This window comes from Acomys russatus, chromosome 28 (genome assembly GCF_903995435.1).
Source record: "Acomys russatus chromosome 28, mAcoRus1.1, whole genome shotgun sequence".
NCBI classification, from domain to species: Eukaryota; Metazoa; Chordata; class Mammalia; order Rodentia; family Muridae; genus Acomys; species Acomys russatus.
In genome coordinates, this window is record NC_067164.1 from 21,044,499 (window position 1) to 21,063,571 (window position 19,073).

General features: G+C 39.5%; 1 protein-coding gene across 2 annotated transcripts in view; it reads right to left on the minus strand.

The window, feature by feature from the left end:
• Antxr2 (ANTXR cell adhesion molecule 2) overlaps window positions 1-19,073 on the minus strand; it is a 127,999-nt gene that overhangs the window by 97,279 nt on the left and 11,647 nt on the right. For both annotated transcript variants that reach the window (XM_051170732.1, XM_051170731.1), the window contains exons 4-7: window positions 10,340-10,421; window positions 9,769-9,876; window positions 9,552-9,620; window positions 8,674-8,754 (exon numbers count right to left, since the gene is read on the minus strand). In XM_051170732.1, the coding sequence (XP_051026689.1) occupies window positions 8,674-8,754; window positions 9,552-9,620; window positions 9,769-9,876; window positions 10,340-10,421 (340 nt within the window). The remainder of the gene's footprint in view (window positions 1-8,673; window positions 8,755-9,551; window positions 9,621-9,768; window positions 9,877-10,339; window positions 10,422-19,073) is intronic.

Sequence of the window (19,073 nt, forward strand, 5' to 3'; positions counted from 1 at the left end):
GTGTGTAAAAAGGGTATCAGATCTCTTGGAGCTGGAGTTACTGCTAGTAGTAACCTGCCAAATATGGATGCTAAGAACCAAATCCTAGTCCTCTGAAAGAGCAACAAGCATTCTTAACCATATCTTAACCATGTCTTTATCCCTACATCTTAAAATATCATTTCCAAATATCAGGCTTCTCCAAAAGAGATTGTATCCTTAGATTTAAACTCACATAGGACTGACATTCTGCAGCATTTTCAAACTTCTGCTAAGTACCCTAAATAACTGTCTAACTAATTCAGGTAGAACTCATTAACAAAGGATGGTGACGTCTAACTAATTCACGTAGAACTCATTGACAGAGGATGATGACGTTGTCTAACTGATTCAGGTAGAACTCATTGACAGAGGATGATGACATTGTCTAACTGATTCAGGTAGAACTCATTGACAGAGGATGATGACGTCTAATTCAGGTAGAACTCATTGACAGAGGATGATGATGTCATCTAACTGATTCAGGTAGAACTCATTGACAGAGGATGATGACGTTGTCTAACTGATTCAGGTAGAACTCATTGACAGAGGATGGTGACAAATAACTGACTACTATTCGAGCCATGTACCTGACACAAAAAAAGCTGTATGTGTCTGTGGCACATAGTGTGCCAGCAAATATCAGTAATGGTAATAATAGAGCCTTCAAAAGCAAGCATTTTAATCTTCTGACTTACTGGGCAGATAGAAGGTATAGGAATGGACCCCAAATACAAAGGTTCAAACTTTAAATCTTACAAGGGGGAAAATCACTGAGTGGTAGTGGCTTTAACGTCCCAACAACAGGAGTCTTCCCTATGGTTGCCAAATACCCCAACCAATTATCTTTCCTGTAAGAAGTAATATTTCAGTTTAAACCAATGTCATTTACCATCACATGCTCTGGGTAATTTAGACACTTGGCCCCGGCATCAAGATTAGCATTGAGGAGGTCAGTTGTCCAGAATGCTGAAAGGCCTTTCTCACCTGGACTTCATGGAAAAAAACAATATGTGTGAGGGGAAAAAACAATCTTGGAAGAACTGGTGTAATGGAAATGCCATGGGGTAGGGTGAAGGGTATGTCCCATACAATGGTCACGCCGCTGCAGACCCAACACTGTGGGGTCCTTTCTCCCTCCACCCGCTAATCCACTCCTGTTCCCTGCATGCATTTAAACTGGCTCCACTTCTATTTCTAACCACATTCCCTAGTACAATTATTTGTTCTGAGACAGAAAAACATTGATACTTCTGTAACTGCCCCAGGATACCTACCAGTGTCCTAGTTGCAGCCGTGGCTATTAATGTTAATAAAAATGAGCCCAAATGGCAAATGTCAAGTGACATGAAGTTCCTCTGCACCTCATAGCTACGGCTTTATACCAACACACCTTTTTGGTCTTCCCATTTCACAAAAGCACAGGAGTGATCCATGGTAACTGAAAAATTCATTTCCGAACCTAAAGAAACCGATTTGCTGCACGTTTTTCACAGTGATGCATAGACTATTGCTTAGTACCCAGAGTTGCTCATTTCTATGTTTTATTCACTACAATTATTGTCTATATTTGTTACATCTGATTTTATACAACTTTGTACTGGTAAATAAAGTGATTTTCTGCGAGACAGTGATAGAAGAGTCGTTATCATCAGTTCTGTCAACTTCTCAAGTAAGTATGCCTTAAAAACAATGAAGTTTAACAGGTCTGTGAGGGATGTCCCATCTTTGTAACCACAACCCAGGAAAGCGTCTGCATTGAGTACTCATTAAGAGCTTTTTTGAAAAGTTAGGCTGTGGCTAAGGATGCATCTGAGTGATACAACACTTGCTATAATGTTTGAAAGGGCTGGGTTTAAAAAGTCCCCAGCACCACAACACACACTCACACACATTTACACACACACCCACACATGCAACATACACAGATACACATGTACACATTCGTGCATGCACACACACACTTGCACACACATACATACACACCCACATGCACATGTATTCACATACATAAACACATGTGCACACACACACATGTGAAAAATAATCAGGACTTAGGGGGAAAACAACTGATATCTTGATATTACAAGATATAACTGGGAAATCACACTTTGGCGCTACAGTTTATACTCCACAGTGCATTAATCATATATTTTATCCAGCTTACCTGCCATCCTTTTTTCCTCCTGACTTTCTATTCAATTCAATCTGCTCTCAAGAACCACGGGGGGGGGGGGGGTTGGCCCGGGGGGCCTGCAGGGAGGGCCTTGCAAGCTTAAGAATCTGGGTTGATCCCCAGAGCCCATAGAAAAGCCAGGTGCTATGGTTGCATGTGTTTTTAATCACAAAGATGGTGAGATGGGAGACAGAAGCAGGTGGTGGATCCTTGGAGCTCCCTGGCCTTTGAACCCCACTTGAAGTTCTAGGCCAAAGAGAGAAACTGTTTCAAACACAAAGGTTAACAGCACTCTGGTCTTCTAACCTCTACAGGAACGTGTATACCCCCACACACTAACAAGCATACACACAACACAAACCACAACGAAAGTCTAGTTAGCACTCATAAGTTGTTAACGAACAGAACGTTGTCATTTAATTTTGTTTGGATTACCTAATGCCACGGGGTTACTTTTCTCCCAGAATATGATAAAACTGTAAATAATTATTTATTCAAAGTGGGTTTGATTTCTTTAAAATTCCAACCAAAGATTTTCTTTAAAAAAAAAAAAAAAAGTAAAATGTGCATATGAAATGTCAAAGTACCAAAGGTTGTTTAATAAAGTGAGCAATTTCATTTCTTCGTTTTCTTCTTTAGGTAAAGAGAACTTAGGGTAAGTGTGTTGTCTTGTCTAGAGTATTTTTCGAACAGCTTAAATGTGTTCAACTATTAGAGTGAGCTGTGCTAATGACTGATTTCTTTCTCATCTGGAACATTTTTTTTTTCATCTTCCTTTTCTATGGATAATGCCTCCTCTCTACTGGAGAAACTTTCTCCTATTGCAAACAGCCCTAGTGAATTCACTGGCCATGATAGCTCCCTGTCGACCTAAACTTCAGGCCAGGAGAACAAAGGTGAGTGAGCATTATGCCAAGTGTTCTTAATCATTCCAACATAATGCCATGCCTCAGCCGAATAGGATGGAGTTCAGATCTGAGCGAGGCCTGTGATCTTAATGCAGTCAGTGCTGGTTACTTTCCAGGTGGCTTGCTGGCCACAGACAAACATTGCAACCTTTTGTAGTCCTGACGCTCCACCGTCCTCCACACAGGAGAGAATAAATAAACACAGCCATAGGCAAAATTCACAATATGGATCTACCATTTGAATTACCTAGTTTTACAGATCAATTTTTTTTTCACTCTCATACTAGCAGTAATTGAATTCTTATCATCTGTGATTCAGATAGTCTTAAAGGAGTGCGCCATAAATACCAGATTAAAATCAAAGTCATGTGGAATCAAAGTTAATTTTTAATGTTCAAATACTGCATAACTATCTAGATTAACAAGGAGTTGGTTTTTCTATGTAGGGTGTAAGTTCTACAATAACTGAAGTTAGAGAAAATTTATGTTGCACCTAGTCCTCCTTAGTAAAAAATGTTCCTAGAGCTAGGCAAGGAATTCAGCATGTACTGGCAGAAGCTGGTAAATAAAAACATTGGATGCTAACAGTTAGCTTTAGACTGCTTAGTGTTTTATGCATGTGCATAGTTAGGGCAGTACATTTTATTTGCCTTGCTTTATTAATTTAGCATTTCTGAAAGATAAAAAGCAACTCCCACTTCAGATAGTTTGTTAATTGTGTCATAGCTTATATATATATATAAATGTGTGTGTGTGTGTGTGTGTGTGTGTGTATTTAGCCATGGGTGTAGTGGTTTTTCCTTTTTAATTGACAAGTACAGTATCTTAACTACAAGATTTTTTTTTTTTTACTTAATAGCTTGAATAAATAAAAAATTAAATAATCTTTGTGACGTCACATACGTGGGGAGGGGAAGTCCGTGTCTAATCCCTGGCGATCATGTTGTAGCTCCTAACCAGCATCCTGAATACTGATTTCTGTTTTTGGAATAAATCTTGCCAGTTTGGCTTCTTCTCTCCTAAGATGGACTCTTTACAGTGGCTCAAGCGCTGAACTTTCCGTCAACCTGATTTTACAGCCACAGGTTTTCCCCAGCTGAGATGCTCACACAAGCCGCTGTGGTGGATGTCTGTCATCAGGGTTACTAGCCTCCAGCTTCTCCCTTTGACAAGAGAGACGGGAGTTTGCAGTATCTCCTCTATCCATTATAACATAGTTTTACACCCCACTCGGATTTTTTAAAAAACAGAACAGCAGTGAATATTACTAAGAACAGTTTAGCTACAAACGCCCATGTTTATATTTCTGACACGGTGAGTGAAGTGACTTTTTAAACCTATGTAATATAGTTTCTCTTAGAAAGCAGCTACTGCAGTGCTATCTGCAAATCCTGCCTGGCATCATTCCCTTCCTATTTATGAGTGTGTGTTTTATGTTAGGTTCTGTCTGCCCCTCCCCCCAAACAAATTCTCGCTAATCACAGTTGCCCTGAGTGTAGTGTGCTTAAGTTTTGGATCACAGTTAGTCTATGAAGCTGGCTGGCTTCACAATGGATTCATCTCTTTCTCCTTAATCTTTTCCAAGGTACGTTTATTAAAAACAAAGTTTGTACAGATAACTTCAAGTAGTGAAACAGCCACAATCTTATTTCACAAAATAAAAGCAAGGAAGTTTGCACACAGCATTTTTTTATTTTCCCTGTTCCCAGACTGCTCACCAACCTGCGGGTTTGTTTTATTTTTATCTTTTCTTCCCAGCATTGCACAATGAGTCACTGACTTTGAACCACGCGGTAAACACAAGTCATTCTGACTTTTAGTAGTTCAAATAAAATTTCATTTTCAAATATAAATCTTGCAATCATTTCCGCAAGAAAACAAAAATAGTTTTAATGACTACATCTTTTTAAAAATAACCTAAATTAAAAACCAAAGAATTACATGTTTGTTTGTGGTCAATGTGGTGGGAGAAGTAACAAAAGGGGGTGTAATGGCTCAATTTAAAAAATTTCCAACCTTAACATTTAACTTGCCCTATAATTTTCTAAGGGACATCCCACTGGGGTTTTCTTCCTCAGGGTCAACAGGATTCCTCTCTCTCTTCCTATCTTTTCTGTTGTCTTATGTGAACGTCTGTCCACTCTGTATAAGAAATTTTCGCTCTGCCTTCAGCTAGCTATTCATCTTAGGAGCCAAAAGCCAATGTTACATCAGAGTCTCTTCTTTGCTCCTTTAGTCCTGTGAGCCAGTGACCTCTCAGGTTTTGATAACTTTTACACTATGGAAATTTACCATTTTACTAGCAGTCTATCACAGGTATCATGGTGGCAACACTAGGATGGCCCCTGTCCCTGCCAGTACATGCAGCTGGAATTACGAAGTACATTAGCTGAAGGTTCAAGGCTACCCTGTTCTTGACTTCCTTCTGACCAGGGAGGAGAATCTGTTAGATGCTGCCCTAATTAGTTCCTTGACTTGCTTTTATTCTCAACAAGCTAAAAACTCCCTTCCTTAGGGAACTCACATACTTTAAGTATCCTCTGTTCTTATGATGCCTGCCTCTAAGTAGCAATGGTGATTCCTCAAATGAAATTGTGGCCCTTTTTTGATTGTGGGGTCCTGAAATTCTATATAGCTTTGATATGACAAACTCAGATCTCATTACCTGGTGTGGGACGGAGTCCTGATCCATGACCCAAAGATTTGGAAGTAGCGTTGGCCCAACGCTTGACATTGACTTCTCTCACCATCTGGACGTCTTTGTTATGACACACTTACTGAATTCAATCCCCATTCAGTTACTCGGAGTCAATCCTCACACAACTAGTAGCGTTGTGAGCATAAGACGCCTAAGATTTTGACATACACACTGCTGAGCACCTTTCCTTACAGGTCGCCTCACAGTCAGATCAAGGGCTTCGTCTTCTATTGTCATAGATCTCCGCTTTCCTCGCTTCCTGCTGACTGTTTTCAAGTGCAGCCTCTCTGCCCTCAAGAGCACTTAACGATCTAACGATCCATTCCACAGGTGGAATGCAACACCCAGAGGAATTGCAATACGGGATATACTCCAAGGCACGTGGGTTCATAGCAGCCTGTTAGACGTCAAACCTGGTCCTCCTACTGCCTACATCAGACTGCGTCCACCCTTTTACCACATCCCACAACGACAACTGTAGGAGAATTTGAACACAGGACTCTATAAATCACCCTGTCCACTACTATTTGGTGTTCTTCCTAAATCTTCATGACTATCAAGCAAATTCCAGGCTCAGATGAACCCTCCATTTCACTTACGAAACGAAATGAATCCGCTTATGGATACATCTTCCTAACCTTAATCCACGACACCTGCCAACATATATTCTTTAAATTGCTAAGCCCAGACCATTCTGAGCTCATATAGTTACAGTTACAGCTTCTCTGATTGTTAGACCGCAGTTCAAATCCCGCCATGAAAAGCCTTCCATGGCTTCACGTACACAAACCAATCCCATCTTTAGGTCAACTTACATTCTATCCACATTAGCACCTGACGCCAAGTCTAATCTTACTTTCCTTTCAATCCCCCTGAAGTGACTACCACACCCCTCCTCTCATCTGATTTAAGGGTTCTTATTCATTTGCTTAGCTTTATTTAAACACACTCCAAAGCACACTTTCAGCCAGTAGTTTGGTGAAGTATAATGAATGGGAGAAAATCTCCTAATTGTCCTGACCCTATGAAAGATACACTGTACTTATTTTAAATAACAAATATGTATTTCAAATAAGGCAATAGTGTGTAACTACAAAATATGGTTCAGGTTTAGGGGAAAATAGGTGCCTTATACATTCTTAGGGACTAAGCAACTTCCGTCCTAAACAAGAGATAAACTATCTGTGTTGCGTTTTATTTCTACAAAAAAAAAAAAAAAAAAAGAGCCACAATATGAAGCTAGCCTCACATGGATAAACATCTCAGCCATTACTGAGTCCAGACTGCTTGTAATGGCTCCAGTTTCTACCTGCAGCTCCTACCAGGTTTCCCCAGAGGCCTGTTCCTTTCGGGTAACAAGACAGCTGCAGCTGAACTGTGCTAGCCTGCCACCATACCCATCAGCACCCTCGAAATGTAACGCAAGTGATTTTGTTGGGGAAATGTGTGCCTAGAATATGTGACTTTTTCTAATATCCTGCTGATTATTTCGATGCAACTTATTCAAGCTGGCGTCCACCAAGAACCTCAGTGCAGACAGGCTGCATGGTACTTAAGTCACATTCTGAACCTGGCCTCAGGGGAAAAATACCTGCATTTCTATGTCCCATGACAATGGTTTTAGAAAGCTAGGCTGTCATCTAGAAGATTCTGGATTGGGTTTCTTAACAAAAGTAAAAATCAAAGAAAGTAATCCAGAGAGGTCTTTATGTGTGCACCCCTAAGCATACTAAAAAGTCTATTAGAAATACACTCCTCTGACTGGTTTATTGGGAGTCAATTATTCATCCCTCTCCTTGGATTTTAAAATTTTACATCATATTGTTATTTACCCTGCACTTAGCAATAAAACTTAACTATTTTTCACACCATGCTTTTTCCCTAAAAATCAAAATTAATAATCCACTAAAATCCTACAATGATTTCATCTCTGTTCCATTCTGCATTTACATTTGGGATGTCCACCGGATGTACCTGAACCAAATTATATGCCTTCTTCAAAACCTCCAAACCTAAAACTAAAACTAAACTCAATAAATCTGACCCTGTCTGCCTAAGGAGCACGGTCTTCAAGAGGGAATTTAAAATGCCCGAAGCAAATGTTGGAAGTGAGACACTTCTCCTTTTTATAAATGCCAAAAGATTAAAGGAAAAGATCTCGCTTAGAGAATATAGATTCCCATGCAGTTTGGGGTGATGTTTACCAAATATCATAAATACTTAATAGCAACTGTTCCCAGAGCTTCTAGCAAAAGGCAGTAAAACGAAACATAAACCTCTGCAGGAAGAGCCGGGAGCTCGACTCCAAATTTCATTCCTTGCCTTCCCCACCAGACCCAGCTCAGGAGGGCCCAGGGTGTAACAGTCACGGGGAGGACTCCACGGAATCCCAAACAGAAATATTATGTGCTCTGGGGAAACTATTAATCATTGAAACGGGAGGAACAACTGCAGTCAAATCCTCAGCCACCGGCTCAAGTTGCCCGACTAATCGGTAAGCAGGCTCGGAGCAGGCAGTCATCACGCATTCCAATCAAGTTTTTAATTTTACATTTTCCCTGTAAAGCCTGGAGAAATTCTAAAGGTGGAAGATAGTAAATGCCATGCTCAAAAAGGTGGAGGAATCAGCGACATTTTCTGAAAAATTTCAAGCTAGAAATCTCAGCCCAGGACCACAGAGCACATGTGGAAGACAGTGGCAGAAGTCATCCACAAGCAAGCAAGCCAAAGCTTTGTGATGAGATCATGTTGGCAGAGGCATTCTCCTCTCGCTAACCACTACCCACCTGCCCCACGTGCAACAGTTGCTCTTACAGCTAAAAAGGAACATCAAGTTACCAGCCTTCCACACCTCAGGAGGGAGGCATACTCACAGAATTGATTATCCCTTTAAGAGCCTGAAATCCGCCTTTGACAGGAAACACTTGGTCTTTGGAATCAGCAATTTTTTCCAGCTTTATAAAGAAAAGGAAAGTTTTAAGGGGAAGTTGAGACACACAACCCTTTACAGCTTAAACTCACATGGAAAATTGTTCTGGTTACATTGATCTGAAAACTTACTGCCTGTAACTCATTCATTCGGTGATTATAGTACATTTTTTAAAGATCATTATACATGTATATAATATATATATATATATATACAAATTTACATACAAGACAGTGTTATGTAATTATAAAGTACAATTAAAATTCAAGGCCAAAAACTATGGGGAGGAGACCAATTTCTCTCCAGAGACACTGCTGTGAAATGACCTAAGGTCACTGGCTACAAAGCCAAAAAGCATTGTAGAGGGCTAATTGTTGTTAATAGCAGGAGAGCCTGGAATTTTAACTATTACTCACACAAAAATGTAAATATAAAATGGCTTATGAAGAAATAGATTGGTACGAAAAATCTTAAGGATTTCTAAATGTACTCTTCAAATTCCTGCACACAAGAAAAGCTTCAAATCAGAATAAAAATTCTAGATAAAACTATCATCATTGTCTCACCAATTAAGGCGTGGGGCACATTCACATAGCATTAATCTAAACATTTGTCATCCTTTAAGGCCCACACCAAATACATACAAAAGGAATTTATTTTGAATTTCAGTTTCCATGAGGCCTATAAACAGTCTGACATTTTAGGAGCACTCAAAGCACAGTCATGTTAGGTAAAATCTCCTCAAGTTACAGCTGAAGGCCTCATGGAAGTACCTGTAAGGCAAGATAGTGAGCTACAGTTTGCAGCTCTGTTGTAACTCACCTGAGCCTGTTCAAAATCAAGGACCCCAACACAGTAAACACTGGCACCAAGTGACCTGGACTTTTTCGCCTATGAAAAAAATAGGGGAGGAAGAGAGAGGGGAGGGAGGGAGTGGGAGGGGGAGGGAATACGGGATGGGAGAGAGATTCAAATAAGCTACATGTGCACACACACAAAGGGCAACAGTGGATATACACACCCTCAGTTCAGCGCTCACCTCTTTCTCAGCGTATGATGGTACCAGGCCATCCAGTTTACCATCTGTCAAAGCAATTATGATACTGGAGGTTTTTAAGCCTCTTGCATTTTGAATTTGTTCATTTGCCTGAAAATGAAGAATAATTATGCAACTCACAATTTAATTTTAACTTTTAACCAGATGAATTTGAAGGCCTGACAAAATAAAGATATTAAGGGCTACAAAATAATACATATACATTTATGTGTACTGTTTTATAAAACTGGGTATTTGTGTTAGCCTTTTTATTTGTAATGCATGCATATTTATATAAAAGAGTTGCTACTCATAAGTTCCTGTGATGACACTTTTTATTACTATGATTGACTAATCTGAAATTAACCCCAGAGGGATACAGATTTGTTAGAAGACAAAACGCAAACAAATGCTTCCTTTCAACAGCCACAATAAATGTTTTTGACCAGTCTCATGTCTAGGATGCCGAAATCATTGGGAAAAAAAAAAAAAAAGACATAAACATGTAAGGGGATTTCCCTTATACAATTAAGAAGCCACTCTCTCCCATAGGTCCAAATGTGAAATAACTCACAAGCTTTAGTCCTTCGTGGATGTACGTCTCTCCGGTTGGCTGAACAGCCTTTAAATTCTCTAGTCCTTTATCAATTTCATATCTGAAAAGGAGATTGCGCAAAGACCATAACTAAACCCTTTCTGATGACGTAACTCTCCACTAGTAAGAAACGAGGGGAAAGACATGGCAGACACATGTCACAGTCTCTATCCTGTTACAGGCAGGTGGTGATTAATGAATTATAACCAAGTAATCGTAAAGACACTAAATATGTCATCAAATCAAAGTGTCTCGTGTACATTGTGAGCCATGAACCTTTGATCGTACTTGTCTTCAGTAAGTGTTAAGGAGTCAGTCCAATGTGCTCCCCTTCAAACCAACAAATGCACAAATGGAGGCGCTCAAGCCTCCAAAAAAGGTTCTGGATGCACTCACTGCACCTCCCTGAAAGGGAACATTGCCTCAAGCCTACAGACTCTTACAAACTATTACAGACTAATATTAACCCTGCCACATAGAAAGTGACATTTTCTACCTCGGTGTCCCCATCTCATATCTCAGGACTTCACTTTTGGAGGACCTAGTCATACATTCAGGCTACAGCACAGTTTCTTTAATACAGTAGAAACAATGCAAATTTTATGAATGGATGAGTCGATGGATGGGTGGGTGGACAGGTAGATAAACAGATGCATGAACAAGAGGGCAATGAACTCTTGTTAGAAATAATGTAAACGAGAAAGACTAAAAAAGCCAAAAAGCATCTTTGTCTTCTTTCTCCTCCTCTTCTTCTGCTAAGACACAGACTCACCATGTAGCCCTAGCTTACCTAGAACTCATTGTGTAGACCAGGCTGGCCTCAAAACTCACAGAGATCCACATGCTTCTGCCTCTGGAGTGCTGGGACTAAAGGAATGGATTGACACCTCTGGCAAAGAATCTTTTTCATCATAACTGATTTATTGCACCAGTGGAATGTGTCTACAATATTACTAAAAGCTATTTCATATGGACAAGGAAGACCCACATTTTAGGGTTTTTTAAAAATTTTTTTTAATATTGAAAGTATTTATTTTCATGTATTGATTTTAGAGAGCAGGAACAAGAGTCAGAGATCCATGACATAGGGGACGGGAGAAGGGGGGAAGTGGGAGGGAGGGAGGAGTGGGAGGAAACAGGGGAAGGGCTAACAATCGAGATGTAATATGAATAAATTAATAAAAAAAAGTCAAAAAAAAAGAAAAAGAACTATAATGCCAATTTACAGTTAAATACTGCGATGTTCTATCTTGATATAAACATTACTTTTTAAAATAAAATTATTTTAAATTAAAAAAAACATTGGTATGAAACCATGTCTCCATAAATAAATAAATAAATAAATAAATATGTGTGTGGTTATATTTTGAAATATTGAAAAGTGTGATGACCACAATGTAAAAAAATGGATTTCTATGGTTTCTCCATATATCCAATACAGTAATGATTAAAATTTCATTAAACTTAGAGATGATCTTCAATAGAAGTATACATCCTCCTGAAACACTAACTACTATTATATATGTTCTTATTTCAATGAGTTCTGTATATACGTTCAAATATTGTATATTAAAAGATAATGTAAATGTCTGCCTTAATAAGTGTCCTAATACAGTGACTAGTGTAGATTGTGATACTATTGTGAAACAATTATATTTTACTCATTTTCCTATGAATGTATTAAAGATATTAAATGATTAAGTATTTCTGTTATTATTATTTCCATTTATTATTTCATTTTAGGGTTTTAAACATATATATTAAAATATCTTTTAAAAAACTAAGAATCCTAAGAGATAAAATAATATCACAAAAATAGTCCAAAATATATTCAATTTTTTAGTGTTTTTGTTTTGTTTTGTTTTGCATTTGGTGGACTTGTTTGTTATGCACCCTAGGTTGGTCTTGAACTCAGTACCCTCTCTCTTAACTTCCTGGGTACTGGAATCCACATCTAGTTTGTCAACCACACCTAGTTTGAAGTGTTAACTTGGCAGAAACTTGTTTTGCTTTGTTTGTTTGTTTGTTTGTTTGTTTGTTTGTTTTGAGACAGGGTTTCTCTGTGTAGCCCTGGCTGTCCTGGAACTTGTTCTGTAGACCAGGCTGGTCTCGAACTCAAAGATCCACTTGCCTCTGCCTCCCAATTGCTGGGAATAAAAGCGTGGACCCGCACCACCACCCAGCTTGAAGTGTTAAATTTAAAGGTCCAGAGAAGATCTTCATAAAATATTTGTTTTAATTCTTAGTTTTCAATAGAAGCAAAATGTGTCCTTCTAAATGTAAATCTGGAACTATCAACAGAATTAATGTCCTTTAAAGAACAGGAACAGGAATATCACTGGGAATGACAGCCAAAAGAGGTGGATTATAAAAATAATAGCATCTTAATATCAAAAAGCATTCTGGATTCTTACAAAGAATTCCATGTGTACATTATACGTATGTGCTTATTTGTGTAAAACATGGCTATAACACATAAAATTAATAAGAAATATATTTAAACATTTCAAAAAGCCATGCAACAGTGTTTCACACATTTTAAAAGTAACTTATTGATCACACTTTAATAGCATTATAAAATTTTTTATCATATGCATCCAGGCCCCATTTCATGAATATTCTAGAAAACAGCACAAGTTTCAAGGTATAAATAAGCCTAACTACATTTCCTGTTTCAATAGAATCTTCCAAATGAGGCCACCTGTCTCATTTAATGCTTGGTTTTAAAAATCTACCTACTCAAAGCCTTTACGTGATTTTACTACGCTCTCAGCTTCTGCTCATATCTATATTTAAATTTTACTACAAGAAAACGTGTCTTTTATGTCACGTTACTTAACTAATTAACTTAAACTTTTCACATCTCGGTGAGTCTAGAGGTTTGCAATAGCTGCCTTCCTCTTGGTGATGGAGTCACCTGCTCAGAACCTGCCTCTGGCAGAATAAATGCTCAATAAAACGTTCAGTCTTTCATGGGAAATAATCATAGTTCCACAGATGACGCACTAAATATCATAATGTATAAGCTTGTCTTGTGTAAATATTTATGTCTAAGATCTATGGAAACAACTTGAAGCCGATTTTGTCTGAGTGCAGATAAATATCAAATGCTTCCCCAAAATGAGTGGCAGTGTGTCCTCAAGCATTAATGTTTTCTGTCAAAAGGGAGAGAGACAACTGATGTGCAAGCTTACACAAACAGAATCTGTGTGGTAAAAATAGCCTTCTCATTGGCTGAGATGCACTCACCACGGCATGTGAGAGCCAGAAGCAGGAGAGAGACTGATTAGGAGGAACCTACCAGTGTGGGATTCACAGTCTTTTCCAGCCACTGCTGGTTCACTTAGGGTAACAGAGAACAGATCAAGATTTTTATCACTAGTGTGCCTACAGCCCTCAATACACCGTACTGTACGGTGGCCCAGCATTTTCATGTTACAAAGACACGGAGGGAATGTGCTTTTCCCCAGAGTCAGTGACATGGGCACACAGGGCACCTGTGTGGGCCAACTACACCAGTAAGTACTCATGCTGTCAGTCTCCTTTTAGTCAGGGTTGGATTAGAGAAATTGGAACCCAGACCAAAATAGGGTAGGTAACAAAGGGGTTCAAAGTCTCGACCAGCAAAGGAAAAGCAAAGCGATGCTGTATTTAAGGACAGAATTCTCACACTCACAATGCTGACAGAGGACTCTTGAGGAAATGAGAGGAAAATTAAGGGTGAGATATGGTGGAACAGTGGGTCTGCTGAGAGATGCTCAAATGCATGTCATCCTGAAAGCCCCGTTTCACTGGGGTTGGCTTTAATGCTGTGTCTTCAACTACAAGGAAGGGTAATATCGAAACCACATCAGTATTTGTTTGAAGCTGTTGTCAAGGAAACCACTATCTTGTAAGAGCTGTGAGGACCCACAGCTGCAGGGCTGTTGCCACCTTTCAGTAGTTGCTAAGCACTTCCTTCTTTCTGCTTTTTACGACTATATCAACTTTAACTCTAAATGTCTAGTCCTCTTCTTTTCATTTATTAAAAATAGATTCTCTTCTCATACAAGAGATCATGACTACAGTTTGCCCTCCCTCTACTCCTCCCCACCTCTTCTCCCCTTTTCTGTCTCTCATTGCAAAGAACAGGCTTCTTGAAGCTCCTATGTCAACTTTTTACCTTGCCTTGACTTCCAAGAAGCCTACAGGAAATAAACATCTTAGTCACAAAATTTTGTTTAGTTCCTATAGATCTCCACTGGTTTAATCTGCTTTTCTAAGATCTTATCTTGTTTTTTTTTTTTTTTTCCCTTGTGTTTTGTTAATGTTATTATGCCCTAAGAAGACTCGAGCATGTTTTGGAAAGAGACAGGACTAAAACAAATACAACTGTTTATTAAATATGTTTGTTTAATTGAAAACCAGGGGACAAAACTCCGTAATCATCATAGAGAAAGATAGAGGGAAAAGACAGAGGAGAGGAAGGGTGGAGGATGAGGAGACGTGGGGGGGGGGGGTTGGAGAAGGGACACGACTAGACACTGATTCTTACATGAAACATCAAGGTCTTGCAATGTCACTCACCCATCTTTGCTGAGGAGAAAAAAAAAGGGGGGGGGAAGAGAAAGGTGGAGGAAGGTGATGTGGGGAGGGGAAAGGGAGCCTCGGTGCATTCTATTAAGAACTTCCTATCTTACCTAATTTTAAAACTGTCAATTTTTTGGAGTGCTTCCTCCCACTATTTATACTAGTAGGGTCTGGACTAAACAGGATAGTCTCAAGCCGTAGCTGGGAGTTTCTAGAATGGCATGACTCCAGACGGGCATAGACTGATAGAAAGAAGATAAATTAATTTCAAAGACAATCTTGTTTCCTCGGCTGTAAAACTTCTTGATGGAGCCTTTATGAGCCTTGATGGTGAATACTAAGTGCTTAGTGGCACTAAGTCACAGCTACTGTTGATATCAGCCATTTCTCTGTTAGTTACAATTCTGTTCGCCTACTTTATGCTCTTCCTCATTCCAAGGCCAGTTCACACAACAAAGGGTCAAAAGAGGAAGTAGAGACAAAAGAGGAAGTAGAGAAAAAAAAGAGGAAGTAAGAGAAAAATGAGAACACTTATATCAAAGCATTGGTGAGGGGAAGATACCAGATAAGAAATATGGCTGGCCCACAAATTCACAGGTACCACAACAGCAAATTCAACCAACTGCAGGGTGAATTATTTCTCTCTTTATTAAAAAATGTGCATTGGTGTTTTGCCTACTTGTATGTCTGTGTGAGTGTGCCAGATCCCCTGGAACTAGAGATAGAGACAGTTGTGAGGCGCCATATGAGCTTTGGGAATTGAACCTCAGTCCTCTGGAAGAGTACCCATTGCTCTTAACCTCTGAGCTCTATGAATTATTTCTTAAAGTCATGTTTTGAGACACGATCTTATATCCCAGCCTGGCCTCAAACTCATGATCCTTCTGCTATAACTTCCAGGTGCCTTACAAGTGCTCACTTGTAAAAACCATCACTACTGGGCAGGTATGGGCTTTTGTTCTTTGTCTTAGTCCTGAAACAACTGTAGGTCAACATAACATTTGCATATATGTTATATACAGTAAGTACCCTACAGATGGCTGAAAGCATCCAGGAGGATAAGGTACATGTGAACATGACTGTCTTATTCAAAGTATCTGAGCACGTGCAGTTTTGGCATGTGACAGTGGTCCCAGAAGCACCCCCTCCTCAGATACTGGGGCGCAATTTGTTATGGGAAGCCATCTAATGAGGAAGGATGATCCAGGGGTTGGAGTAAACCAGAGATGAATTAAAACCCTGGTTCTGCGAGTAGTATACTATATACACATAAGCAGTTACTTAACTTCCCTAATCCGCTTTCTATACCCATGAACTGTGAGTAGTAACGTCTGTCTGCATTTTTGTTTTTGTTTATTTTAGAAATATATGGCATCACGCAACAGCACTGAGCACTCAGGACACTGCAAGGGCTTAGACACAGATAAGGGATGAGAAAGGAGCTGACAGGCACTAGAGCCAGGCTGTGTGGTCTCAAAGCATGTGAAGCTGAAGTAGCCTTCAGCTGCCTCATATAAGACTTAATGTAATGGTGATAAGAACACCCCAGGGCTATGTGAAAACAAATGAGTTTGCAAATGCAATGTACTTGCTACAGGTATGTCAAGGGCTACTATTCCTTTGCCAGACAGTTCCTGTCAGAGACAGAACAAGGTCTTCTGCTGGTCAACCCTCTCGGTTCTTTCAATTGCTCTCTGACCAAATAGCAAACACCACACTGAGGTCATGAGACCTTGGCCTTAACTGGCAGCTCTTGTGTGGACTAGTTTTATAACTTATGGCAACTTAGGGTAGTCTTCCTGTTCCTTTCTTCCCATCGTGTGAAAATAGATATAAGCCAGTGACGTAGTGAAGTTGCTTTAATATTAAAGGAACTGTTGTTGCATGTAGCATTCAGTATGAGGAGAACTTGTTCACAATTATCAACGGTTAATATGTATTTATTTTCATCCTGCTTCTGTCCCTTTAGTATAACTTAGGCATGAATGATCAGCCTAGCTCATCACAGACTACATGCCTCCCTTGAAACCCTCTCACCTTTTCTTTTGAAAGCACACAAAGAAGAATGTTTATGTTCTGTGTAATCCTACAAACTACAAATACTATGTACGATGTGTTCTAGATTCCCTTGGATTGTATTTATGAATAATTTCAAAATGCAAATTTGGAAACACCTTATTGAATTGTGGTAATCTCTGGAAAATGTAAAGCTCCACACCTTCGCTCACACTACCTATTTTCATACATTATTCATGCTCAAGTCCTTGGGAGTTTGCATCTGACAACTATGCAAACTGGGGAAAGGAAAGGGAAACAAACATGCCTATCTATTATAACCCAAGGAAAGAAAGAAACAGCAGCAAAGGGAGAATGTGCTGCTCTTTAAGAAAGATAACACTTTACACAAAAGGCAAAAAGGAACAAGAGAAGAGTTAATGACTAACAAGAAAGCAGATGACATGCTCCAGAGAAGTTTCTAGTGTGTCAGGTCCCCAAAACACCCAAACAGTGCCACTGCCTTGGTTGCTCATCAGGACTGGATGGTAAAACCCCATTGCAGAAGACACCCAGTCACTTTGCATGTAAGGCATAGAGAAGCCAACCTGGAACTAACCAGGGGACTCTGTCCTGATGTCTAGTTTACATCATGCCAGGGGGTGCTGTGTAGGCTGCAGGGGGAGGAAAGCATCAACAGTCTTACCCAGCACTGGATCCTGCAGCCTACCCATCAACATGTGTCCACTAGTGCAGTAGTGATGTAGAGTTATCGATTAATAAATTACTATTGGTTGGCTACAAAGCCTTCTTCATAGGATTTTATGTCTGGTACTGTACGCCTTGTCAAAAGATCATAGGTACCAGGAGAACCAACTATTGTTTTCCTGAATGGTTATGACGCCAAAGTGCATTCTACATCCTAATGCTATAGAACTGATCTCATTTTGGTCAGAGATTCTTTTGTCAATGGGTGACGATGGTTAATGCAGAGACTTATAGTTGGTCAGAGTGCTGAGTATAAATAATACTGATGGGCAGATCTAGAAAAGATTATATTGAGTGAGGTAACCCAAACTCAGAAAAAACAAACATGTTTCACATCCTCTCTCATCTGAAGTCCCTAGCTCCAAATCTTCACATGTGATTATCCAACATAGAGTAAAGGCAGAAACGAGGAAAATATAGAAAGAGACCATCAGGCAGCTTGGGAGTAAAATATCAGGGTACAGGTGATATAAAGTAGAAAACGTAATAAAGAGGGGTCAATACAGAAAAAGACGGAGGGAAGGGACAAAGCACAAATAATACAAAGATTGTTTCACCTCAAGGCATCATATTATCTTATATTTACTAAAATTTATACAATATATAAGTGTATTGTGCAAATGTATATATAATCTGGAAGGAAGTTAGGGCTGACAATATCCCTCATAAGAACCACAGATACCATGACAGAAACCCCGGTATCAGGCACCAGAAATCTCCCTTTGAATGTTTGCTCATAGTAGTCCAAGTGATTCAAAACAATATAGACCATGGATGCAGCCCTTGGTAGCCTCTTGAGGGTTAAAGGTGGATGCCTGTTGATGAAGACCCCACACACTTGGGACACAGGGCCTGGAACTAACCTGAAACTTCTTTCCTGCAGTCTAGCTTTCACGGTTCAGGAATTGTTATGCAAGCAGCAGAAGGAAGCAATTAATAGTCCTATCCTGCAATACTTATGAACCACACAATTCCCAGCATGGCAATGTATACATAAAAGTTCAGTAAATGGAACTTACATGTTGGTTGCAACCAACAGCTCTCTAACTAAATGTGGGCCCACTCAACAGGAAGGAAATCATGCCTGGTAGAAGAAACCAGCCATCTTCCAAGATCTAGTAAGAAAGTGGATTTTAGGGGGAAAATCTACTATCACCACTTTGCTAGACCAGGATATTCCTAACTATATTCTAAAACTTATCTTGTTTCCCAAAGAAAAGTGTAGCTCTGACCCCTCATCAGAGAAGCTTCTCTTCACAGCCATTGGAGAGCCTCACATAAAAGCAGAGCTAGACACAATGCAGAGATCAACAGATCATGAAAGTCGATGTGTCTACGTCACGGCTCCTGCATCCGTGGCTCAGGGAACATTGAGGAAGAG